This window comes from Arvicola amphibius, chromosome 5 (genome assembly GCF_903992535.2).
Source record: "Arvicola amphibius chromosome 5, mArvAmp1.2, whole genome shotgun sequence".
Lineage (NCBI taxonomy): Eukaryota > Metazoa > Chordata > Mammalia > Rodentia > Cricetidae > Arvicola > Arvicola amphibius.
Genome location: NC_052051.1, coordinates 5,724,649 through 5,751,239, shown reverse-complemented (window position 1 = coordinate 5,751,239; position 26,591 = coordinate 5,724,649). Strand labels below are relative to the sequence as shown.

General features: G+C 49.4%; 1 protein-coding gene across 1 annotated transcript; it reads right to left on the bottom strand.

Annotated features, from left to right (window-relative positions):
• Positions 1 to 23,131, bottom strand: Ctcfl (CCCTC-binding factor like). Its single transcript, XM_038331018.1, has 10 exons — positions 22,577 to 23,131; positions 20,869 to 21,091; positions 17,316 to 17,486; positions 16,185 to 16,318; positions 12,086 to 12,206; positions 11,507 to 11,656; positions 9,386 to 9,546; positions 7,699 to 7,881; positions 1,218 to 1,338; positions 1 to 573 (listed from the first exon to the last, which is right to left on the bottom strand). Exons 1-10 carry the CDS (start codon positions 23,129 to 23,131, stop codon positions 422 to 424), a joined length of 1,971 nt encoding a protein of 656 aa, XP_038186946.1. The 3' UTR covers positions 1 to 421.
• Between the last annotated feature and the right edge of the window lie 3,460 nt (positions 23,132 to 26,591).

Sequence of the window (26,591 nt, the reverse complement as noted above, 5' to 3'; positions counted from 1 at the left end):
TTTAGAATTCATTAAAAGCATTTTGGTAGCTTTAAACATCGTGGAAAATTCATGGGTATAAAAAGGGTGTACAATTCATCCTCGGGGTTTAAAACATTATAGTATCAGACTCAAATAACTCAAAAGTTTTTTGTGTTCTAACCACCAAGGCGCTAGCTGGGCTGAGCATCTATGGGAATAAATATTTCCTAAAACCTGTCCCTGGCTGACGGTGGGCCACCCTGCCAGTGCCTAGAGGGTGAACCCATGGGGCTGAGGTGTGCCCTCACTCCAAGCTCTGACCCCAGTCTTCAGGAAAAAGTTGTTGATTTTTTTCAAACATTTCTACACACTACATCAAACTCTGGGAACACGGCTATCACCATGGTGATCTTGTTTCTAACTGGTTTCTTCCCTAGAGGCTACAGCGTGGAGCAGCCTGTCACTTATCCATCATGTTTAAGATCATCTCACAGGTCAGGCCTTCATCCTGGCTCTCACTCCTGGCTGCACGATCGCCACTGTGGTGGCCGAGAGCCAGCTCCCCAGGGCACTGTGCCTCCTTCGAGGTGCTGCTCTCCTGGCCAGCAGTATCTAGGAGAAACCACACAGAGTGAGAAAATGTGAGAGAAAGCCGAGACATCCAGGTCGGGAAACCAGAAAGGATGTTTTGAAATAGTTGCTGAAACAGCCTGATTCTGGAATACTGGCTGTCAGTCTCCTGCCTCGAGCCAGGGCTGCTCAACTTGGGCAAATGGGACAGGGACTCCTTTATGAGGCGCTGTGGGCACCATAGGAGGCAAGCAGCTTTTTACCCATGAGATGCCTGTGGCAATGAAAAATGTCACTAGATGCTGGGCAGTGGTGGCACATACCTTTAATCCCAGCACTCAGGAGGCAGAGGCAGGTGGATCTCTGTGAGTCTGAGGCCAGCCTGGTCTACAAGAGCTAGTTCCAGGATAGGCTCCATAGCTACAGAGAAACCCTGTCTCAAAAAAAAAAAAAGTCACTAGACATGACCCTGGGGATAGCTCAGCAGGTAAGCGCTTGAGTTTGGGGTTGAGTGTGGGTGACCGTGCAGAGGTGTGGCTTACTGTAATGCAGTCGCCACTCCGATACAGTTGACAAGCCCCTCAGTGACCGGACTAAATGGCCCCCACCCTCACTGACCTTATAGCTGGGGCTAACCATGGGGAAACCACTTCCAGATTAAAACAAAGTGGTCAGAAAGGATGTACCGTTGTCCCATCCTGGTCCTTCCTCCACGGTCTGCTTCTTCTGCACTGCTCCTCTTTTTATGGAAGTAGACAACTCCTCGTGCTCGGGGTCACACTTCTTCCTGTGTCTCTGCAGGTTACTCTGTGGGAGACGATACAGGCCACAAGTGAACATCAGTGTCCCCATGTGTAGTTGGCAACCATGGTTGAGATGGGCTTCCACGGAGTCTGACTCGCTTCAACAGATAGAGGGACTTGTCACTGCTGGCCTGAGTTGAAACCTGTGGACCCACATGGTGGACAGAGAGAACTGGCTCCTGTGAGTTGTGCTCTGAGCTATGCATGTATGCTGTGGCACACGCTACACTCTCTGACATACTGCAAAGCATATCAATAATCACATACATCTTTTCAAAAGTTGGCTTCAGGAAGAGAGTAGATAATATGCACCTTTAAGATTTGGGGCCAAAACCGAAAAACAAACCCAAACCAAAATGACCTTAAAAATGTGTGTTTGTGTGTTTCTCTATGTGTGTATGTGTGTGTCTCTGTTGTGTGCATGTGTGTGTGTCTGTGTCTCTGTGTGTGTGTCTCTTGTTTGTGTATGTTATGTGTGTGTATGTAAATGGAGACTGTGGTGTTTCCCAGTCACGCAGACCTGAGTAATCACACAGAAACTATATTAATTATAGCACTGTTTAGCTGATGGCTCAGGCATATTCCTAGCTTGCTCTTACATCTTAAATTAACTCATTTCTTTTTTTGTTTGTTTGTTTGTTTTTCGAGACAGGGTTTCTCTGCAGCTTTTTTTTTAGAGCCTGTCCTGGAACTAGCTCTTGTAGACCAGGCTGGCTTCAAACTCACAGAGATCCTCCTGCCTCTGCCTCCCGAGTGCTGGGATTAAAGGCGTGCGCCACCACCGCCCGGCAACTCATTTCTTTAATCTGTGCATCATCACAAGGCTGTGGCTTACCAGTAAGGTTCTGCCATCTTTTTCCTTCAGCACCCACATGGCGTCTGCTTGACTCTGCCTTCTTTCTCCCTGCATTCAGTTTCGTTTTCCCGCCTACCTATTATATTCTACCCTGTCATAGGCCAAAGCAGCTTCTTTATTAACCAATGGTAATAAGACATATTCATAGCATACAGAGGGAATCCCACATCATGAGTATGTTACGTGTGTGTATGTGTGCATATGTGTATGTGTGCATGTGTGTGTGTGAGGGGGTAGGTGAAGGTATCTCTGGAGGTCAGAAGGGGGCCTCAGATCCCTTGGAGCTGGAGTTGCTGTTGGCTGTGAGTCACCTGATGTGGGTACTGGGAACCCAAGTCAGGTCCTCTGCAAGAGTAATACATGCACTTCACTGTTGAGGTTCTCTCTGGGTCCCCCAAATGACCTTTTAAAGGGACCCTTCCTCTCACAATTAGGTCTAGCTCTAGCACAAACCTAACTTGTTTTTATTTTTAAAATAAATTTATCTTTACATGATGCTTCTACCCTGTAAAATGAGACCTGACACTAAGCCAGAAATGCAATGTATTATCCATTTCTATGCCCGCTGTCATGGCTAGAGGCCTGCCACCATCTTGCAGAGGTCTGCCACCTGGTTGTTTTCCTGAGCTCAGGACACAGTTTGCAGCACCTTAGAGCTCAGAGACACAGGCTGGGCATGGTGGCTCATGTCTGTAATCTCAGCCGAGGAAAGACGCTGAGCAGAGCCATAACTAAGACAGTCAGGTATAAAGAACCCATCTTGGCTGGGTGTGCTTGCTAGCTCAGGTTGGGTTCTGGTGTACCCCCCCCCCCTTTTTTATATAAGAATTGCCTTGCAAGGTTACTTTCAGCTTGTGTGTTCCTTTGTATGATATGGAAAACAGTTTGGGGCTTATCTTGGAGTTTAAATCTTCCTGGCTAAGTACTCGTTGGTGGCTGGGTCATCCTGGAGGTTGAGTAAGAGAGTGGATAAGAAGCTGACTTAAAGAGAATATGAAGTCTGGATCCACACATCACACGTATCCTTGGTGACTTTGATTGCTAAGAAGACCTAGCATAGGGGACCACCCCATGGGGAAATCAGCTGAAGACGGACGAAGATGTCAAAATCAGAATACAGGAAGCCTTTGTTACCAGAGGCTGAGATTCAAGAAACCTCTCTACATGTGGGGCTGAAACTCTGACAGATGAACTCTCATGAGTCCAGGATAGGAAATGACTAGGCTAAATAAGGCTCAAAGGGAGCAGAGACCCCCAGACAGGGGTAACCAGTTCTTCTGGTAGGCCCAGAGGCCCCAGACAGTGGGTAACCAGTTCCTCTGGTAGGCACAGAGGCCCCAGACAGTGGGTAACCAGTTCTTCTGGTAGGCACAGAGCCCCCAGACAGTGGGTAGGTAGCCAGTTCTTCTGGTAGGCACAGAGGCCCCCAGACAGTGGGTAACCAGTTCCTCCGGTAGGCCCAGAGGCCCCCAGACAGTGGGTAACCAGTTCCTCTGGTAGGCCCAGAGGCCCCCAGACAGTGGGTAACCAGTTCCTCTGGTAGGCCCAGAGGCTCCCAGACAGTGGGTAACCAGTTCCTCTGGTAGGCCCAGAGGCTCCCAGACAGTGGGTAACCAGTTCCTCTGGTAGGCACAGAGGCATCTTCTCTTGTTTAATATCCATGATCCATCAGATCCAGACCATACCAAGGTCACTTTTCTTTCCCAGTTTCTTCATGTGCTTCCAAAATAACAGTGCCACATATGATCTCTGGGGCACCCTTCCTGTTCTCCCCAGTTCAGTATGGGCTCCTTCCCTGGCACCAGTTGTATCTAGGAGCTGATGGGAGAGCAAAGCAAGCCCTAGAGAACACCACTTGGCATCCAGTTATAGTTTGTGCTAAGACAAATGGACCCCATTTCTTGCTGTGCAAGCATGGAATGTTTTCCTTTGTTTAACTGTTTTAGTTTTTTGTTTGTTTGTTTGTTTGCTTGCTTTAAGGGCCTATATACCTGAGCCCCATGTACTGCCTCCTCCTCCTCCTAACTTGGTACCTGTCTTAGGGTTTCTATTGCTGTGATAAACAGCATGACCAAGAGCAACTTGGGGAGGAGAGGGTTGACTCCAGCCTACAGCTCTCAGGTCACACACTCCATCACTGAGAGAAATCAGGGCAGGAACTCAAGCAGGGATCTGGAGGCAAGGACACAGAGGCCATGAAGGGGTGCTGCTTACTGGCTTGCTCCCCACAGCTTGCTCAGTCTGTTCTCCTTACCAGTCCCGTATTCACACCCCCTGGGCATCAGGCTCAAATCCAGAGGTGATGCTGTGTAGACACAGCCAGGTGGTGGTGGCGCACATCTTTAATTGCAGTACTTGGGAGGCAGAAGTAGGCAGATCTCTGTGAGTTCAAAGCCAGCCTGGTCTACAAGAGCTAGTTCCAGAACAGGTTCCAAAGCTACAGAGAAACCCTGTCTCAAAACAAACAAACAAAAATAAAAAAGAGAGAAAACGCTGCCAAAATATGGTACTTGAGACCTAGATTCATGGCAGCATCTACCTTACAGGCAAGAGAAAAAGACCCACTATTGTTTTAGCCTAAATTAAAAGCTTTTTAGATTTCTTTTCTCTCCCCATCTTGGAGGGAACTCACTCTGACTCTGGCCATCGCAACAGCTATCCAAGAGTTCGAAAGATTCCTGTGGGCAAAAGAAAGCGAGGGGGAGCCAGGAGATGAGCAGCGATTGTAGGTGTTGAGTAACGCCCCTCTATCCCGACGTCTACTGTGTGTAATGTCCTCTATCCCAATGTCAACTGTGTGTAATGTCCTCTATCCCAATGTTTACTGTGTGTAATGTCCTCTATCCCGACGTCTACTGTGTGTAATGTCTTCTATCCTGATGTCTACCGTGTGTAATGTTCCTCTATCCCGACGTCTGCTGTGTGTAATGTCCTCTATCCCGATGTCTGCCGTGTGTAATGTCCTCTATCCCGACGTCTACCGTGTGTAATGTTCCTCTATCCCGACATCTACTGTGTGTAATGCCCCTCTATCCCGATGTCTGCTGTGTGTAATACTGATGACTTTTGCCCTGCCTTGGAGGCCACATAAATAAAACTACTGATGTACTTTTGTGGTCTTTTAGATAGGTCCATTGAAGAGATAACCCCAAATGCTATTATGGAATTGGGGCAACAACCAGTCTGGCTCCTTCCAGCTGGATGGTGTCATTGAGTCTGGCACTCAGGGTACACCTCCCACCCACGGGATGAGATGCTGGGGTCACTGAGTGTGGCTCTCAGGGTACATCTCCCACCAACACGATAAGATGCAGTTACCACCTATGTCAGGGCTAAAAGACAGAGGCTATCTTGGTTGAGTCTGCTCACTAGCCCAGTCAGGGTTCTGGCATACCCTTTATACATACATACATACATACATATATACATATACATACACACACACACACACACACACACACACACACACACACACACACACATATTGCTTGGCAAATGACTTTAACTTAGTTCCTATGTTCCTGTGGGGGATACTGAGATTATTTTTCCTCAACATTTGCTCATAAGTGGTCTATCCACGTCTGCTGCCAAGCTGTAGCAGAAGCTGCCTGAGAAGCTGGAAGCGTTTGTCCTGTTTACAAAGAAGATGTGTGGCCCCTGGTTATGTGTAAAATAAAGTTTGTTTTCAGTCGTGGTGGTGGAGGGGTCAGGAGTCTCTGAGCATCCTAGACAAGCCATGGGCTGTTTCCCCAGCTGTGTGGGAAACAGCAACTCACACACCTGCCATGCATAAAGATTAGAGCTGAGACCTTCTGGTCCGTAAGCTGAGCTAAGACACATGAATACAGCCATGTCAGCCTTTTAAAAGCAGGCCAAAGATGCTAAGCGTGGCACATTTAGGCTCCTCTGGACACGGAGAGGGTGGCATGTACCTGCAGCGTCCCAGACCCCATTAGCATCCTACCAGAGACCGAATCTGTGAGTCTGGAACAGACTCCTAGTGCCAGGACTCCAGAAAAGCGAGAACCCCACATTAGTCCTTCATCCCTGTAGCTGGTCCTGGGACTCCCTGCTGCCACAGCGACAGACACCCAACAGACAGTCTGCCACCGAAGGCCACCCGTGGGTGGGGACGGCTCAGTTAGACGTGCCCCTCCCCCACATTAGAAAAACCTGGCCCACAGGCTCCTGCTGTGGGACCTCTCCCTCCTCTGAGATCTGTAAGAAGGGGTCCCCCTCTGTCTTAGCAGAGCCCCATCACGCTGTCTGTCCGTCTATGCTGTTACTAACTCTTCTGTAATCCGAAGGTCAGTCTGATCCTGTGTCCCTAAGAGCCCTGCACCTGAGACCTTTCTCTTAATCTTCCAAAAGTTAAGCCGGGTTCAAGTACTCAGCTGAGCTCCCATTTTCAATAGCCAGAGCCACCCAGCCACACTGCTTCCCAGTCCCAGGCTCACATCTCCCATGCGGTGTGATGTACATCTGTTATGCGCTGGCATTCTGAGGTTTAGAAAACGAATACCCCAACTGGCAGAATATAAAACGAATGTGGGATGCACTGCCAGGTTTTACACCCTGGAAACGCCCGAGAAGGGAAACCATGCTGTGAAGACGCCTGCATTTAGTTCACAGGACAACTGTCAACGATCACATTTTAAAAGCTGGATTCCACCCAGCTTGTGGCACACAAACCTTTAATCCCTGCACTTGGGAGGCAGAGCAAGTGGATCTGAGTTCAAGGCCAGCCTGGGCTATGTACTGAGTCCCAGGCTAGCCAGGTCTTTTCAGTCAGAGAATTTCTCAAACTGTTTTTAACATAGTGTGTGGACAATCTGCCCGTGTTCCCCAGAATAGCAGTAATAAGTAACCACCATGGGGCAATTTCTCTCTCTCTCTCTCTCTCTCTCTCTCTCTCTCTCTCTCTCTCTCTCTCTCTCTCTCCCTCTCCCTCTCCCTCTCCCTCTCCCTCTCTCTCTCTTTCTTTTGGTTTTTCAAGACAAGGTTTCTCAGTGTAGCTTTGGAGCTTGTCCTGAAACTCACCCTGTAAACCAGGCTGGCCTCAAACTCACAGAGATCCACCTGCCTCTGCTTCCTGAGTGCTGGGACTAAAGATGTGCACCACCACTGCCCAGCATGGGGCAATTTCATACCCACTAAAGAACAAGACTAACAGACTATGGGTCTGCCTGGTGGTCTAGACTGACCCACCTACTCAGACTGAACCTTGAGCAGAAGTTCAAGGCCAGAATGGACAGTTTAGCTAGAGCTGGTCTCAAAAACAAACAAAAATAAAAAATAGGAGGCCCAGTGGTGTGCTTGCCTGGCACACACCTGGCCTTGGTTCCATTCCCAAAGTCTGTGTCTGGGCTTCCCGTCTTCCTGTTGAGGGACAGCATGTGTTTATAAAATGCTTGTCTTTCCTGAACCCCAAAACTAGTGGGAACCTTCCCCAGAGGTGGAGGCCATTGTTTGAAGTGCCGGTGACCCTTAAGACAGAGGGGTGCTTACCCGGCGGGAGAAGTCTTTGCCACACTTGAGGCAAAGGTGCACACTGGGGACGAAGCTCGGGTCATGGTACTTCCTCAGGTGCACCATGAGCAGCTGCTTCTGCCGGAAGTGCTTGTTGCAGTCGAGGCAGGAGAACGGCTTCTCTCCCGTGTGTGTGTACATGTGTGCCATCAAGCAGCGCTCCTGGGGGGAAGCAAGAACACGGCTGACCCTGGGTGGAAGGGTTCCCCAGAACTGTCCATATATTCCTGTGCTTTCCTCCCCCAAGAGCGGTGTGGGCCTCATCAGAGCCAGGACCTGCTGCATGCTAGGACATCAGGGTTATCCTTGGCTACATGTGGAGTTGTAGGCCAGCCTGGGTTACAAGAGACCTGCCCAAAAAACCAAAAGCAAAACAAGCAGCAATTCTCTACGGCATCATCTTTGTAGAAGATGATGATGAATTATGTACGTGTGTGTGCGTACACCTGGGTGGAGCTACCGGATACTAGAGGGTGTCCGCTTTCCTGCGGCTAGAGTTAGGCAGGTGTTGGGAAGCAATTCTGGTCCTCTATAAGAGCAACCAGTACTCTCAACTACTGAGCAGTCTCCCCAGCCCCAATCTAGCCTGCACTCGGAGAGGCAGTGAATGTGAACTCCTGCCTCCCGTGTCCACTAGTGCGACAGTCAGCTCCAAGGCACACTCGGATCAAAGTGCTTCTGGTTGTGGATGAGTCACAGCGTATTCATGGTGAGAAACAGGAAGCGAGGCACTGATGCACGTTTTTAAAAGTAAAAAGAAAGCCGGTACATCAGGAAATAATGCTACGAACTGGAGAGACGGCTCCGCTATTAAGAGTACCGACTTATTCTAAGAGACCTGGGTTCAATTCCCAGCACCTGTGTGACAGCTCACCCCTGCCTCTGACTCCAGTTCCAGGGGATCTAATGGCCTCTCCCGACCTTCGCAGGCACTACACACCAGGTGCACAGACACACATGCACACAAAATACGCATATACACAAAAAACTCGAAAAGATGATGGGCTGGAGAGACGGCTCAGCAGCTAAGAGTACTCGCTGCTCTTCCAGAGGACCCGGGTTCAGTTCTCAGCACCCACATGACAGCTCACAGCTGACTGCAGACTCAGAGGTTCACCTGCCTCTGTGCTGGGACTGATGTGTGCACCACCACACCCAGCCCCATGTCTGTATGTGTGTAAGTGTGCCGAGCTCTGGAGATGCATTGGATCCCCTGCAGGTAGAGTTATAGGTATCTGCCTGCCATCCAACACAGGTGCTGGGATTTGAACTCTCGTCCTCATGATAGAAGAGCAATTGCTCTTAACTGCTGAGCCAGCTCTCCAGCCTCTAGTTTCCTTCTTTCTTTTTAAAGTTTATGTTTATTTATTGCTTTATTTTGATAGATAGGAGTGTTTTTATTGCTTTTATGTACATGTACCATGTGTACACCTGGTACCCAGGGAAGTCAGAAGGGTGTCAGATCCCCTAGAACTGGAGTTACCTTGTATTATGGATGGTTGTGAATGACCATGTGGGATCTGGGAATCAAACTCAGATCCTCTGCAGGAGCGACAACTGCTCCTAAGAGCTGAGCCAGCTCTCCAGCCCCGAGCCTCCCGCTTCCCTGTCTCCGCCACCGCTCATGCCATACCTGCTTGCATGCGTACCGCGCACGCCACCATACCTGCTTGCATGCGTAATCGCACTGATTGCATTTGAATTTCTTCTCGTTCTTATGGGTCCTCTGGTGCTGGATGAGGGCGTAGCGCTCATGGAAGCCAGCAGGACAGTATCGGCACTTGATCTCCACGGGGCTGTGGCTGTGCAGGTTGCGCAGATGGACACCTGTTGGAGACACAGGAGATACTGCTGCCCTGTGGCCCTGTGAATGCCTAGGGACTCCCCGGGTAGGGTGGGCAGTTCTGGGCACGACAGACTGTCTTCTGCACCTTGTCCCCTCCTTCACATTAGCTTGCCTCCCTCGGAGATGACAGAGTGCCGCTTCCATACCAGGGGTGTGCCCTCAGGACACAAATACCCCACCTGAGCAAGACTGCCATGAAGGAACTAACCAGAGACCTCAGTCTAAGACCTGTTCAACCGGGAGAGCGTGGCTATAGGCTGGCCGTGAACGTTGAGAACCCTAGCGCAATGCAGGGGCTTCAGAGCCAGGCTAAAGGGTTTTCTGTAACAAAAGCATGACTGTTGTCCTGCTGGGAGTCCAGGCCCCTTTGTCCCTATGACCTGAGAGAGGTACATACAGGGCATTGTCTAGGACACTCCTCCCTCAGCTAAGCGTCACGCCCAGTAGCCATGTGGCACTGAGAGAGTCTGAACAAGATGTCAGTACGATGGAGGAGCATCCTGCACCCCCCCCCCCCCCCGACTCAGACAGACAGACCACTCCCTTCCTACAGGGAGATGAAGAGCCATACTGTCGTGTCATTTCTATTGTATTTTTAATAAATAAAGCTTGCCTGGGGATCGGGAGAGTAAAACAGCCACATTGTTCAGCCTCGACCTCAGTCTGAAATGGCGATCCTGCCTCCAGGAATCTCAGAATGAGGCTGTGTTTGAGAGCTGTCTCCCCTCCTGTTTTATAATCCTCTCTAAGGCTGAGATTAAAGGTATGCACCGCCCGGTTTCTATGGCAAACTTGTATGGCTACTGGGATTAAAGGTGTGTGTTACCACTGCCTGGCTGTAAGGCTGACCAGTGGGACTCTCTGATCTCAGGCAAGCTTTATTTATTATACAATCGAAATGCCACTACACCACACTGCTACAGCACCCCTACAGGGGCTGCAGATCAGTCCCCTCTGGCATGCGACAAACAGGCTCTACTTGACAACTGACTACTGGCCCTTTTGTCCTAACAGGTCCCACTGGGCAGTGCTTGGTGATACTGCAGGAACCCAGAGGCATTGACAGAATGTTCCAAACGAAAGGTAAAAGTTAAGATTGGTGAAATACCTTTACCCTTGCAGGGATATTTCCAAAATCTCTGGGATTTTTCTAAGGCAACTCGGAGGACTTTTATTTTTACTGATACTTTTACTGTCTCTTGTAGCATCATACTTTTGGGGCAGAGAGAGGGAAAAAGAAGAGGACGAATAGGAAGGCCATGGAGATCTAGGGGCTCCCCTGCCAGCTCCCTGTCCTTGATAGCTCCTTGCCCTAAATAAACTCTGCCCTCCACACTCCCTGCCCTCCACATGCGCCGCTCCTATGCCAAAGACTGCCTCTCTCTGCAGGGCTGGTTGCACTGCAGGCTCCCAAGTGCATACACAGGGTCGCCTCTGCAAGTTTCACCTGTCCTGGGGTGTCCTGTGTCACAAGGCTCACCACAGGAGAAGGCAGACTTTGTGTGACAGGCTTCCCTTACTGAAGCAAGTTCCTCAGTTTCCCCTCTATACCCCAAGCTCCCGGCCGAGTGTGCAAACGGCAGGCTGAAGAGGGGACATAGACAGGGCTAAGCTTTATCATTGGGGCCGCTGTCCCTGGCAGAAAAATCATCTGTGTCTTTCAGTCTCAGTGTCTTTATCTGTAAGAGCAAATCCAACATGAGATAAAACAATACCCATGGATTTGATCAGACAGGTATGCAGACTGGGCTGGCAGCTTCTGAACCGCACTTACTCATTTCGTCCACCAGAGGGCGGGACAGGACCTCTGTAAAAACATTTCTAGAAAAGTTTCCCAAGCTCGCCAGGCCTTCCAGAACTGGGCAGGCTCTGCAGACTTTGGGAGTCCAAAGGGCAGGTCTGTACTGTGGCCAAGGGGACACCGTTAAACCAGGCACTCACGCAGGTCGCTCTTCCTTGCGATGACGGTAGCACAGTGGGGACACACATGTTTCGGCACATTTTCTCCATGCTTCTGCACCACGTGGATCTTCAAGGTCCCACTCTGAGTGAAGCGGGCATGGCAAGTGGGGCATTCATAGGGCTTCTCACCTGGGACATGAACAACAAGTGACTCTCAGGGCATGGTGTCCCCATGAGTCCATTCCTTCCCAAAGGATGCCTGGGTTGGGGCTTCGCCTTTCCGTAGGTTTAGCCTCAATGAAACAGGACTGGGAAGGCAAGCCAGACAGCAGGGTCATGGGGCTCAGATGTGAAATTCCTTGACCCTGCTGGCCCCTCATTAGCTCAGAGTGGGTGCATGAGATTATGTATAGCGAGGAGACCTGGGCATGCGTAGTCTTTATGCAACAAACCAACTGAGCAGGCTCACAGCTCTCATTTGAAAGGGTGTATGACTCTCGCCTGAGTGTGTGCACACGGCTCTCGCCTGAGTGTGAGCATGGCTCTCACCTGAGTGGGTGTATGACTCTCACCTGAGTGTGTGCACGGCTCTCACTTGAGTGTGAGCATGGCTCTCACCTGAGTGGATCCGCATATGACGCTTTAGCTTGTAGGTGTCTTTGCTGGCGTAAGTACATTGGTAGCACTTGAAGGGACGCTCACCTGTGTGTGAGCGGATGTGGCGCTTCAGCTTGCTTGCCTAGGACAGGTGGGAGAGAGTCATTGCGATGGGAACCTGAGGGTGGTCAGGGTTCCAGTTAACCAACTTCCTGTGAAAAATATGAGCAACCCCAGAAACCAAGAAACTGAGGCAGGAGGATTGCTGTAGTTCACGGTTCACTTAGGCTACATCAGGAGACCTTGTGTCAAACACTCTTCTCTCCCAACCCCCAAAAAATGAACCCAGAAAGAGAATAGGGAAAAGAGGGAACCTAGTGCATGCTTGCAATTCCAACTTTGGGGAAGCTACGGCAGGAGGACTGCTGCAAGTTTGAGAACAGCCTAGGTCATACCGTGAACCCAAAGTTAACCTGGGCTACAGAGACCTTGTCTCAAAAAAAGCATAAGGAAAAATTTAAGTCAAGCAGACCTCAGCGACAGGGTGTCCTCTAAAACAGAACTGTCCAATCTGCTCATGGTTCTTAGTTCTGCCGCTGGCTGTACGCACGAGGTCCTTTGGGGTTTGTGAATGAGCAGCAGTTTGAAGACTTCCACACTCAATTTCACTTTACAAACAGAAACAGAGCTTCTGCTCAGTGCTGTGTATGTTTCTGTCTTTATTTCTAAGTCCTTGTCCGCTCACGGTGGCAGTAAGGTTTAAATCACTGAGGAGACAAACGCTAGGAACACTCTCCAAGGTGGGGAAAGCTGAACCATTAGATAAAAGCCGTGTCCTCACGGGTCACTGCTAACCGAGTTCAAGACTGTTGCCCCGAAGGGTGGTTCTGTGTGCTACTGACTTCTTTTAAAGACGTTTTTGAGACAGGGACTGGCCTCAGATTCTCAGCAATCCTACTGCCTCAGCCTCCTGTATGATGGTCTTGCTATACTCACATGGGAGGCAGAGGCAAGGGGATCTCTGTGAGTTTGAGGTCAGCCTGGTCTATACAGCGAGTTCCAGGCCAGCCAAGGCCACAGAGTGAGTGCTGGACCAACCGGGGCCACGTTAGGAGCTCCCGTCTCAGACACAAACACACGTAACAAAGAGGGGAGCTGTAAGGGGAAGAACGAACTCTACTAGGGATCGAAGGCCACCAAGTAGGAACTGGCGTGAAATTTCTCTTTTACCATGGCGGCCTGCTTTCCTGCCACCCTTTCTCTCGGTGTTCCCCGGGGAGCAGAGCCGTCAGCCACACTGGACTGGAGGCTTGGGAACCCACATCAGCCCTACTTATGCTCAGCAAGGCTACATGGACCTGCTTCCCTGGAACGCAGGAGCCTGGAAGGACATTCAAAAACAGAGGAAGACTTGGAGTGTAAAACAAGACCGGAGACAGACGACTCGGCTTGATTTTTTTTTTTTAAAGAACTGTGAGGATCAACTTTCATGTATCACAGAAAGGAAAGAAAAAGATTTTTTTTAACACTGCAGTGTGGGAGGTTCCAGGGTTCAGGAGGCGAACGGTAGGAGATCAAAGGTGGGAACACAGGACGTCCCTGCCTGGCTTCTCGTGGCGGGCAAGTGCTCTCCCACTGAACTACGTCTCCAGCCTTTTTACTATTTACTCTGAGACCGTGCTTCAGTTGTACAGGCTGGCCCGGAGCTCACACTACAGCCCAGGCAGGCCTCGAACTTGCCTACAAGGGGCTCAGCAGAATGCAAAAGTATCAGAAACTGGTGTGTCTAATTCACTTTGCTAGGTCACGTGTAAAGAGGTGGGGTAGGGAGGGCACAGCCCATCACCCCATCTCACTGGTAGCCAGAAGGTACCATCAAGACAGCGGCATCATGGGTAGTGCCCCTGGGGCCATCCTGGGCTGCATGGACACTCTGCCACTGGGCAGGGTCTCAGAGTTCCCGGGGAAAATGGTGGGACACCCATAGTAATTCCTTCTCACGAGGAGCCTCGGCGTGCCCTTGTTGGATACCTTCTGAACCCTCACGTTGCTGTCACAACCTTTGCCTCAGCTGGGAATGCTCTTTTTTAAAAATAGCCACAGCGGAAAGAGGTTCTTGGAATCGAATTCCGACCCGCCTGAGAAATCCCCCGATTTATGAAACACACTTGCGTCATTGCCGCCTTTAAGCTTTCTCTGTCCCCTTTAGCTTAGTTCCTGTTAAGAGTCCCTGCCTAACCCTCTCCTCTGCCAGGCTCAGACCAGGATGCAGCCAGCGTCCTCACGTGAGGTGGAACCTTGTATACAGACTGTTAGAAAACGGGCCACTAAAGGAGAAGCCACAAATGGCCTTTGTTTCACCGAGGGTCCTGAGAGCAGTTGCCCATGCTGGTCATCCCAGCTACTCAGGAAGTTGAGGTAGGAGGACTTCAAGTTCAAGGCCAGCCTGAGCTGCGGAGTGAGTTCAAGGCCAGCAGGGGCAACTTAGTGAGACCTTGTCTCAAAAAAGAAGACACAGCTGAGAACGTGGGTCAGTGGTAGAGCAGTTGCCTAGCATGTTGGAGGCCCTGGGTTCAAGCCCTGGTGCCACAGAACACACACACACACACACACACACACACACGTAGCACACATACCACACACACACCACACCATACATATATACACACACAACACACACATATCGCACACACAAAACACATAACACAACACACACACGTACCACACAACACACACACACATGTAGCACACATACCACACACACCACACCATACATATATACACACAACACACACAGAAAACACACATACAAAACACATAACACACACATAACACACACACAAAACACATAACACACACAAAACACACAACACAACACACACACGTACCACACAACACACACATGTAGCATACATACCACACACACCACACCACACATATATACACACAACACACACATACCACACACACAAAACACATAACACACATACCATACACACAAAACACACAACACAACACAACACAACACACACACTTAGTAGTCATGAGCAGCTAATTCCATCGGCGTCTCTGGTGCTGTGGTGTGTGTGGACAGGGTTACATCTTGAAGCCATCAGTTACGGGTCTGTCCAGGTGGTGTTGGGGGCACAGCTTCAGTCCAAACTCTCAAGTTCTATGCTAGAGGAGACACTCTGATTTGTGACCCTGACGATGGCATAAAATACTGGGAAGGCCTTTTCAACAAGTCAGAGGGGTCTCTCTTTCTCTGGTCTTAAATTTTTACTTTGTGCATATGAGTGTTTTGCCTGCATGGATGTCTGGCTGTCACAGGTGTGCCCAGTGCCCAGAGGCCAGAGGAGAGGGCATCAAATCTCTTGGAACTGGAGCTATAGACATCTGGTTGTGAGCCACCATGTGAGTGCTGGGAGTCAAACCAGATCCTCTGCCACAGCAGCTGGTGTTTGTGACTGTGGGCCATATCTCCAGCCCTGGGGTTATTTCTCAGTTGTGGCGAATATCTACAATCTGTATACTTTTAAATATTGTTGGGGGATGGCAAAGAGCTGCTCAGCAGCTAAGAGCATGGATTGCCCTTGCAGAAGTCTCAAGCCGTGTCCCCAGCACAGCTGTCAGACGGCTCCTGACCACTTTAACTCCAGTGACAGGCGATCTGGTATCTCTATCGGTCTCCACAGGGACCTGTACTCATGGGCGCATGCTACCTCCCCCAGTTTAAAAAATAATAAAAGTAAATACAGCTAACTATTGTTTGGGGATGGTGAGATGACACAGCTGGTAAAGGTGCCTGCTGCCAAGCCTAGAGGTCTAAGTTCAACCCTCCAGAAGGGGAGAACTAGCTCCCTCAAGTTGTCCTCTGATGGTCAGTATGAAGACCAAGCTGGCCTTGAACTCACAGCTATCATCCTGCCACAGTGCCGTGATTACAGGTGTGAGTCACCATACCCAGCTCCAATTTCCTATATCCGGTTTGGACACTAATGCCCGTGGCTTGCTTCTGGCATAGATTTTAAAATATGGTAAATAGTTGAGTAACAGGTTCGCCTCTCCCTCGGGGTGGAGATTTCTAACTCTTGTACAAGACTGGCGGGAGGGGCCTCACCTCGACGCTGGCATACTTGCACATGGAGCACTTGAAGGGTTTCTCATACGTGTGTTTGTAACGCCTGTGCCGGACCAGTTCTCCGCTGGTGACAAATGCCATGTCACAGTCCCCGCACTTGTAGGGCTTGGTCCCTAGAAAAATCACGTGGTTTACACTTTTCAAACAAAACTTAGCTGCAGAACTTCCACTGACTTCTTCGTTCTGAAAAGGCTTCAGCAATTAAGAAGTTCTTTGAACTATAAATATCACAGATGTACGAGACAAGGCTCTGGGTAACAGTCAGTACTTTTAGCTGAAATTCAAGAAGGCGTGTGGAGGGGGCAAAACCAAGCTGGGAATGTTGCGGGCAGCCTGGTAACCCCTGCCCTCAGAAGGCTAAGGCAGGGGGATTGGTGGCTGGAGATCAGTGGGCTACAAGTGAGACCTATTTCCAAAACAAAACAGATGAAGAAAGACAAAACTAAGCATAAATGTTTGCACAAGGGCAACCCACCTTCTTGTTGGAGAGCAAGGTACAAGTGGTCCCTGAACGCTTATGATGAGGCTTAATTAATAAATTAGACACTAAAACTCAGGACGAACAACAATAAGGAATTGATGGAACAAATGAGCTGGGCTGGTGGCCCAAGGGCATCATCCTGGCTGCTTAGGGGCTGAAACAGGATCACAAGTTCCAGACAAACCTGGGCAACTTAGACCTGTCTGAACATAAAAAGTAAAGATCTGCAAATGTAGCCCAGCGGTGGAGAACTTTCCTAGCATTCTGGCGTCCTCATTTTTACAAAGCACGGGCAACAAATTGAGTTTAGCAGATGCTAAGAGGATACTGACAAAACTCTTTAAACTACGCACTGAAAGGAAAATTATTTAAACGTCTGAGCTGCTGCTTGTGCAGTTTCTCTTCACTGTTGCGGTGCTGGGGATGAAGCCCAGGACCCTGCACGCGTTAGGCAAGAGCTCTGGATGGAGCTCCACCCCCAGCTCCTGGGATTTTCTATTTGCTAGGTCGACCAACAGCAACAGAAACCGCAGTGAAGCCCAAGGTGAAGGGAGAACTCACCGGGTTCCCCGCACCCTCCCTGAGACGTACAGCACATCTGGGAAGGAAGGTCACCCAGGGCGCCTCACCTGTGTGGGTGTTGACGTGGTTCCGAAGGAGGGTGACAGTGCGGAAAGCCTTCAGGCACAGGTGGCACAGGTGAGGTCTCTCGTCGTTGTGAATTTTCTTGTGGCGGGTGAAAGTCGAGAATTTGGAAGACGTGAACAGGCAGACGTCGCATTGGAAGGTGCGTGGCTTTCCTATAGGGAGAAGACACAGTGCCACATTTGGAAAGTCTGCCTTGAACAGTTCCAGCAAATGCCAGGATTAGGAGATGTCTCAACACCTCAGGATACCCCATGCTTGATCAAGAGTGTCTTGTCAGGAAATAGGTTTCTGTTTAGGTCCCTAACCCATCTTCCTGCTGTGCAGGACAGGCACCAGTGGGGTTTACTAATGTCTGCAACACCCATTCCAGAAAATCTTGTGCCCTCTTCTGGCTTCCATGGGCACTGCACACAGATGGTGCACAGAGACACATGAATACACACACACCCACACACACACATTAAAAATAAATCAAACCTAGCTGGGCAGTGGTGGTACACTCCTTTCATCCAAGCCCTCAGGAGACAGAGACAGGTGGATTTCTATAAGTTTGAGGCCAGTCTGGTTTATAGAGTGAGTTCTAGGATAGTCAGGGCTACACAGAGAAGCCCTGTCTCAATACACAAACAAACAAACAAACAAACAAAACACAAAATAGAAAAATCAGTCTTAAAGAAATGTCACAACATTTAGAGTGTGGCAGGGACCAGAAGGGACAGAAGATGAAGTGTCTCCTCAAAGCAGGGAGTCCTAGACGTGAATCTCCCTTAAACACGGACCCGAGTGCATGTGTTCTCTGTTGAGTGAAACAGAGACACCCGCCTGGCTTCTCAGCATCCTCCACCCAAGCCAGGGAGCTCTGGCAAACTGGCATAAGCTGAAGGAAACCACAGCCAACAGCTACACGCGACTATTTAAGTTTGTATCTAAAATAACTAAAATGAAAACAGACAGTGGCTGCTCTCTGATGTAAGCCTCATTTTCCCGCCCACCAGCCACATGGCTGGTGGCTCCTGGACTGGATACAATCTTTTCCTGTACCTCAGCTGTTCCACTTGGCAGAGCCAGGCCAGACAGACAAGTGAGGACGCCCTCCGGCAGGACACAGCTGTGAAGGAGGATGCAGCCCCCGTTAACATTTCTTTTTTTTTTTTTTTTTTTTGGTTTTTCGAGACAGGGTTTCCCTGTAGTTTCTAGAGCCTGTCCTGGAACTAGCTCTTGTAGACCAGGCTGGCCTTGAACTCCGAGATACGCCTGCCTCTGCCTCCCGAGTGCTGGGATTAAAGGCGTGCGCCACCACCTCCCGGCTCCGTTAACATTTCTTGACGAAGCTCCCAGGAGCTGGCTGAGGGCAGTGTTTCCAGCTTCCAGCACTGTGGACGATCTCACCTGCTGTTTAAGGCACTGAGCAACTGCTACTTGGTGACAATAGCCACTGGAAACTCACACAGTAGCCGAGGCTATGCAGGCGTTCCTCTACAGGCCACACACAGAGGGGCAATGCATGCTTGGAGACAACGGCCACTAGGAAGACATGAATGAAATCAGCAGGATTCGGAACAACCATCAGAACAACGGGACACAGCGCCGAAACTGGCTTGGTAAGGGTGTGGAGGAATGAGTCCCTGACACTACAGGCGGCTACGGAGAAAGTCTGGCAGTCTCTCAGAAAGCTAAACACGGGCCGGGAGAGATAGCTTAGTGTGGAAGAGTGCTTTCTATGCAAGCACAAGGACCTGAGTTCAAATCCCCAGCGTCCTTATTAAAGTCAGGCGTGACCTTGAATGCCTTTAACTCTAGTGTTGTGGGAGTTGGAGACAGGGGGATTGCTGGAGCTTGCTGGTCTCCAGCCTAGCTTCAGGTTCAGTGAGAGAGACAGTCTCCAGAGAGTAAGGTAGAGAGTAGTCAGCACACAGTCTGTGACCTCTTCCTATAGGGTTTCCACATGCATGTACACACACACACACACACACACACACACAAGTTAAACATGAAACAAAGATATGACCCAGAAATTCCACTCCTTATGTACATTCCCCCAAATTATTAATAGTCATAGCAACACCATTCACAATAGCAAAGAGCGGGAACAACCTCGACATCAGCAAGGGACGAGCAGATAAATAACTGTGGTATGTCCATACAAGAGAACACTAGGTAGTTGTTAAAAAGAAATGCTACTATATGCTACAATAAGGCTAAACCCTGAAACTACTAAGTGAAAGAACGAAGATCCAGGGGCCACATGGTTTATAAGTATTATTATAGACATATGGGTGGTTCCCAGGGCTAGGAGGCCGGGGAGGGAAAGTAACTAAATGGTAGAGATTTTTTTGGGGGGTGATTAAAAATGTTTTAGAATTAGAGTGATGATAATTACACAGGATTACAACTACATTAAAAGCTGGAAAGGGAGGTAGGCGAGAAATTCAGGGCTACATCATGACTGACTGTATGAGAAGCTGCCCTAAGGCAAAGAGGCAAAACCTCCGCCTTCAGAGGCAGAAACCCACGGGCATGACCCCTGCCCCGCAGAAGGGAACTGAAGTGTTGGCAGGGTGGCTGGTCCCTTTGTAAACTGAGTCACCTCCTTCCCAGCCTGGCCGTGGGTCACTAGAAGACAAAGATGCAGTGTGCTGTCATAGGCTGACTCTTTAGTGGTGTTTTCCTTGCCGGACCAGGGATAGAGCCCAAGCTCTCACGCATGCTAAGAAAGTGCTGAGCCACCGAGCCACAATTTCAGTCAGAGAGGACTTTTTAAAAAGTCATCTCAAAATTGGGATAATGGGATAAAATGTCTTGATTTAAATAAGTGAGAAATTACTTTAAAACAGCAGCCCGTTAAACCACTGTGAGAGTCAAATTCTTCCTGTGGGCTGCTAGGATGTCATCTATTATGCTGCGATTATGAGACCTCCACAGAGCTCCACAGGGCCCTGCCTCTGAGTGCCCTGACAGGGCCATTGATGGCCACAGGAAGGCCACTCTTTCTGCTGGCTTGACCCTTGGTCCCAGCTCCTAGGCTGGCTTCATTCTCCACAATGGCCTCCAGCCTGGCTCAGTCCTTCTTCCTGCCCCCCAATCTCCCTCTGTTTTTCTTTCTGACCCCCAGTTTTGCTTGTCCCCTTGCCTAGCCTCTAGCCTTCTGCAGGAAGGGCTCCTTGGTCCCATTCCCTTCACTCTTTGCCTTTCTACTGGGCCAGGGCTTGCTGCTGCCTTGCTCTGTAATTACCTGCCCCCAAGAAACTTCAAGTCAGAAAGCAGAGCCCAGGGCCTGGCCTGTGATTTATGTGCATAATACTTTCTGGAACATTTAAAAACTACTTTTTAAAATGTCTGTATGCAAAACAAAAACAAAACAACAAAAAAGCTTTTGGCTTCAATTTTCAATATAGAACATCAGTTTAAATTTTCCATTTTCTGATGTTCTGAAGGGAGTTTTTAAAAGTCGACACCTCAAACTTCAACAACTGCCACCTCCCCACAAGAAAAACAGGGGGTCTCTCAGCGTCTCGTGCAAGCGGGCCAGCCTACCCTTGGCCTTCCTTGGAGGTTTTGTGGCCGCAGCCTTAGGTGCACTTGTCTGGTTTGGCGCGGGCTGATCTTGCTGTTCTTCTAGGTTCAGATGGGAAATGGTCAGAACGATTTCATCTTTTCCTTCATCTTCCGGTGCCACTTCCACAAGAAGGTATCTCTCTTCTCCTTCCTTATCTGGTCCCCCCTCTGACAACAGTTGGTCCTTCTCATCGTCTTCAAACTGATAAGTGAAAATGAGCAATCAGAGGCAACACTGTTACTTACAGTCTGATGGAGTTCTTCATTCTGGCAAACCACAGAACACAGAAGGAAAAGCAAACACATAAGACTGCTCACAGCTACCAAATGTGTGCAATTAAGCTGTCGTTAATTTAGCATCAGGGTTTCTGTGCTGGCTTGATCTTATTTGTTGTTGTTGGTTTTCTTATTTATTTTATATTTTATATGCATTGGTATTTTGCCTGCATGTACGTCTGAGTGAGGGTGTTGGGTCCCCTAGAACCTAAGTTATACATAGTTGTGAGCTGCCATGTGGGTGCTGGGAATCAAACCCAGATCCTCAGGAAGAACAGCCCACACTCTTAAACACGGCACCATGCAGTCCCGGTGGTGTTTTTCTTTTGGGTTCTTACAGGGTCTGTCGTCCAGCCAGCCTCAAACTCACTATGTACCTGAGGATGACCCTGAACCTCTCTTTCTCCTGCCTCCACCTCGTGAATGCCCCACTGTGGACCTCCAAGCTAGATTTATAAGGACTGGGGGTGAAAACTCGGCTCCATGTGTGCAGGCAAGCATTGTACCAGCTGAACTGTAGCTCCAGGCCATAATATTTCCTTTTTCAAACGCAACACACCTCACACGAATAGCATTTTTCCCTGTAACATTTTTTGTTTTGTCTTGTTTTTTGAGGCAGTGTTTCTCTGTGTAGCCCTGGCTGTCCTGAAACTTGCTTTGTAGATGAGGTAGACCTCAAACTCACTGAGAACTGGTGCGGGAGCATTATCTGTATTCTGTCAATCATGTATTTTAATAAAACGCTGATTGGCCAGGCAGGAAGTATAGGCGGGAAAACCAGACAGGAAGTAGAGGTGGAAAAAAGAGAACAGGAGTATTCTGGGAAGCAGGAAGCTCCCGCTCCCAGTCCAGCCCAGACCACTGAAGAGGCAACATGTGACCTGCCTGGCTGAGAAAGGTACCAAGCCGTGTGGCTAGCATAGATAAGAAAATGGGTTAATATAAGCTACAAGAGCTAATAAGAAGACTGAGCTAATGGGCCAATCAGTTTTATAACTTATGGAGATCTCTGTGTGATTTTCTTTGGGGCTCGCCGGCTGTGGGGAACTGGACAGGATATAAACCCCAACAAGCCAGTCCTTCACGTTACAGAGAACTGCCTGCCTCTTTCTCCCAAGTGCTGGGATTAAATTCTGTAGATTTTTTAAAACACACACATATATTATATTATATTTTATATGTTATATTATATGTGTTTATATATGGTAAGGTTCATATATATATATATATATATATATATATATATATATATATATATGGTAAGGTCTCTTGTTATTTTTATACTGGGCTTTACTTTCCAACTTCAAATTATCTTGTCCATACATAATATCACCCAAAGCCTTGATCTAAGAAAAATCAGATTTACTTTCCTCTCTCCCACAAGGCATCGGCGTGTAAGAAAGGAACATACCTTCATCAGGGCTGCGCCTTCACCCAAGTCTGGCATTAATTCTCGGTCCTCCTCAGCCACTGGCACAGCCTCCCACAGCAGGTGGAAATGCATGCCCTCCAGCTCCTCAGGTGGGCACAGCTCTTCCGGGATGCTGATGGCCACACAATGCTGAAGGCTGGGCTGGGGCTCTTGTTCCAGCCACAGCACGGAGGGCAGTGGCACGAAGCTTTCTGCCTGTGGCATCATCACTGGAAACCCCTCGGAGTGTGGCACACTCAGGCACCCCAGCCCCTGCAGGTGCACATCCTGGGAGGTCAGGTGCAGGGTCTGCAGGGTCAGGATCCTCCTATCGCTCTCCACCGGGACCCATGAAGGCAGCTCAGGCTGGTCTTTCTGGGGCCCCGCATCCAGAAGCTGGCAGAACTCGGCCTCCACCTCGACAGTACACTCCTGGGCTTCCATTCTTTGTACCCCACCCTCCTCCTTTTCCTTTTCCTGGTCTCCAGGCTTCAACTTCTGCTCTTTGATTTGGGTGAAGGACTCAGAAGGGACAGGGACCTCGGCGGCAGCCATGGTGACGTCCCCTGATGGAAAAAGAGCATGCAATCTTTACCCGGTACAGAGGGGCTGAGGCCTAATGGACAGAGACTTTCAAAGTGCAAAAGACAGAGCCCACATTCCAGGCCAGTCTGGGCTCTGTAGCGGGACTATGTCTCAACATTCCCCCATCCCCAGAAAAGTCTCTAGCGGGATTTAAGCTACAGCAAGCGATAGTTCAACATTTAAGTCGCAAGGTGGGTTCGTGGTGGTGCAGGACTGTGGTCTGAGCTGGTATAGCCAAGGGTCAACAAAAACCCGGGTCCATGTACAGGCTCACCCACCCCCAACCTGGTGTGACACTCGAGGTCTGCAGGGCAGCAGAGCAACCTCTCTTTGGACCTCTTTGCGCTTGGCCGCCATGTGCACACGGCCCGTCAGGCTCCATGGCCGCCACCCACGCTCTCGCCCCGCCCGTTCTGCTCCACCCCTCCTTATTCCACCCACGCCCATGCTCCCTGATGCTCCCTACGAGGGAGGCCGAAGCGCCCCGGGACCTCACCACGGAGGCAGAGCCTGGGAAGTCTACCGCGTGGCTGCCACCTTGTCGCCTCGTGCTAAGCGGATCTTCGTGCTGCAGCCACTGCCACCACCTCCCCAAAGAGAGCAGAGTCGTGTGCAGGTGCTGGCGGGAAAGGGGTGGAGCCAAGGAGAGGGAGAGCATGGAGATGGGGAAGTGGAGTAAGAGGACACAGGGGGCGCTGGAGTCCTGGGGGAGGTGGAGTCCAGAGGGAGCGCTGGAGTCCTATGGGAGGTGGAGGAGTCCAGAGGGGGGCGCTGGAGTCCTGGGGGAGGTGGAGGAGTCCAGAAGGGGGCGCTGGAGTCCTGGGGGAGGTGGAGGAGTCCAGAGGGGGGCGCTGGAGTCCTGGGGGAGGTGGAGTCCAGAGGGGGCGCTGTAGTTCTGGGGGAGGTGGAGTCCAGAGGGGGCGCTGGAGTCCTGGGGGAGGTGGAGTCCAGAGGGGAGCACTGGAGTGGGTGTGTGTATGTGTGCATGAGTGCGGGCGTGTGTGCGTATGCACATGCTCGCTCAAGTGCTGGGATTGGGCTGGGAAGATAAATATTCGGAGGTCCCTGTGAAAACTGTACTATAATAACTTTTATTTTTTAAAAAAGATTTTTTTCATTTATTATGTATACAGTTCTGTCTGCATGTATCCCTACAAGCCAGATCTCATTGCAGATGGTTGTGAGTCACCATGTGGTTGCTGGGAATGGAACTCAGGACCTCTGGAAGAGCTGCCAGTGCTCTTAACCTCAAGCCGCTATGATAACTTTAAGCAAATCATTTAAATGACTTTTTTCTGGTTGAACAATAACCACTTGTCCAGTATCTTTGTGGGTAATTTTGCAGCTAAGGGATTTTCTCAGGATATGTGTTAAAGATTGATGTTGGAAAATTCTAAAAACCAATTAAACTTCCCCCTCCCCCTACACCTCTTTCTCTCTTTTGTTTTATTGAGATGGTAGCCCAGGCTAGCAAGCCTGGAACTCACTATGTAGTTCAGACTAACTATTTTTTTTCTTTTCATTCTTTCTATTTTTTTAAAAAATATCCTCAGCCAGCCGGTAGTGGCGCAAGCCTTTAATCCCAGAACTCCGGAGGCAGAGGCAGGCAGATTTCTCTGAGTTCGAGGCCAGCCTGGTCTACAAGAGCTAGTTCCAGGACAGGTTCCAAAGCTACAGAGAAACCCTGTCTCGAAAACAAAACAAAACAAAAATTCAGTAAAAATATCCTCAAGTTTTTTTTTGCATTTTTATTTATTTATTTAGAGACAGGCTCTCCCAGTGGAGGAAGGGCCTCTGCAGCAGCCTCTCTCTTTCTCTCTATGGTTCACTAAGGGTTTTCTTTTTGGCTGCTTGTTGTTTTGAGACACTCTCATGTAGCTCAGGCTGGCCTGAGGTGTCAACCCTGCTTCAATCTCCTTGATTCCAGAAAAGTCACATTTTTGAAGTTCTGGGGGAACAGAACCCAGGTACCAGTCCAGGCTAAGCAAACGACCACTGAGTTATGCCAGAAGCTGTTTTGTTTGTTTTGCAACAGGTTCTTTCTATGTTGCCAAGGTTAGCTTGAATTCTCTATTTCCTTTTCAATTTCCTGGTGCTAGGATTAAGGCCAGAGTTTACCACCTGGCCTCCCTTGCCTCCCAATCTTCTAAATGGCAAGGGGGCAGCAAAATGGCCCAGCAGGTAAAGGTGCTTGGCAGAAGTGTGATCCCTGGAACCCACACAGTTAAGAGACAACATCTTTTTTTTTCTCTTCTTGCTTTTTTCCTACTTTTAAAAAATTAATTAATTAAGTTTACATCCTGACTACAACCTTCTCTTCCTCCTCTCCTCCTCCTCCTCTCTCCCTCCTCCTTTCCTCCCACATGCCTTTGTATTTGCTGAGAAGGGGGCAGGCGTCCCATGGGCATCGGCAAAGCATGACATATCAAGTCGCCCATGAGACCAACCACCTTCCCCTGTACTCAGGCTGGGCAAGGCGATCCAGCGTGAGGAATGGGTGCCAGCCAAAGCACCAGGGACAACCCTGCCCCAACTGCCAGGGGTGCCACAGTTCTTTCTGTTTTTTTAAGGATTTATTTTATTTTATTTTGTGTGTGTGTGTGTGTGTGTGTGTGTGTGTGTGTTTTGTCTGCATGTATGTACATGCACCTGTGTGTGCCTGGTGCCTGAGGAGGTCAGAGGAGGGCTTCAGAACCCCTGGGACTGAAGTTATGGTTATGAGCTGCTATGTGGGTGCTGAAAACTGCCCCTGGGTCCTCTTCAATAAGTGTTATTAGCCACAGAGCCACTTCTCCACCCTCCCCCCTTTCCGAGATAGAGGGAGTTTCACCAAGGAAGGAAGCCTGCCTGGGGAGAAGCTGGATAGAGGCCCCAAGGGAGGAGGTGGTAGCGAGCCCTCCCTCTTGAAGCTGTGCTGGTTTCCTGCTGAAGGGCTTGAGAACCCAGGATGCAGCTTAGCACAGTGAGATGGTAACCCCCTCCCCCCGTTTGTAATCATACTTCCCTTCCCACCCACCCCATTCCGCCTTCCTGCCGCCCTTAGACACTGCAGTGTCTTAAACACTGAGTAATGTTTCCTTGTTTCTTACTGCCAAGACTATTATATAAAAATATTTTTAATGTCTAAACATTATTTAATTTAACACTCTCATTTAGTATACAATGTAATTAGGATGTGAAAAACATACAGGTAATATGCAAATGCAGATGCACATGGTATGCAAATGTATACCTGCATGAGATAATTCAAGGGTGTATTTGCATGATATGCAAATATGCATTTGCATGTAATAACCATGTGTATGCATGTGTGTATGGTTCCATTTATGGCGTGGGATGGGTGGAAAGCTATAGGTAGGCAGAGATCTCTGTTGCTATTTTTTTTTTTTGTTTCTCAAGACAAGGCCTGTCCTGGAACTAGCTCTTGTAG

Excerpts from the sequence above, each read along its gene's own strand:
- Ctcfl (XM_038331018.1), bottom strand. The coding sequence starts at position 23,131 with ATGGCTGCCGCCGAGGTCCCTGTCCCTTCTGAGTCCTTCACCCAAATC. Across the intron at positions 21,092-22,576 it reads AAGGCGCAGCCCTGATGAAG|TTTGAAGACGATGAGAAGGA; the intron begins GTATGTTCCTTT and ends TTCACTTATCAG. Across the intron at positions 574-1,217 it reads AGGACCAGGATGGGACAACG|ATACTGCTGGCCAGGAGAGC; the intron begins GTACATCCTTTC and ends GGTTTCTCCTAG.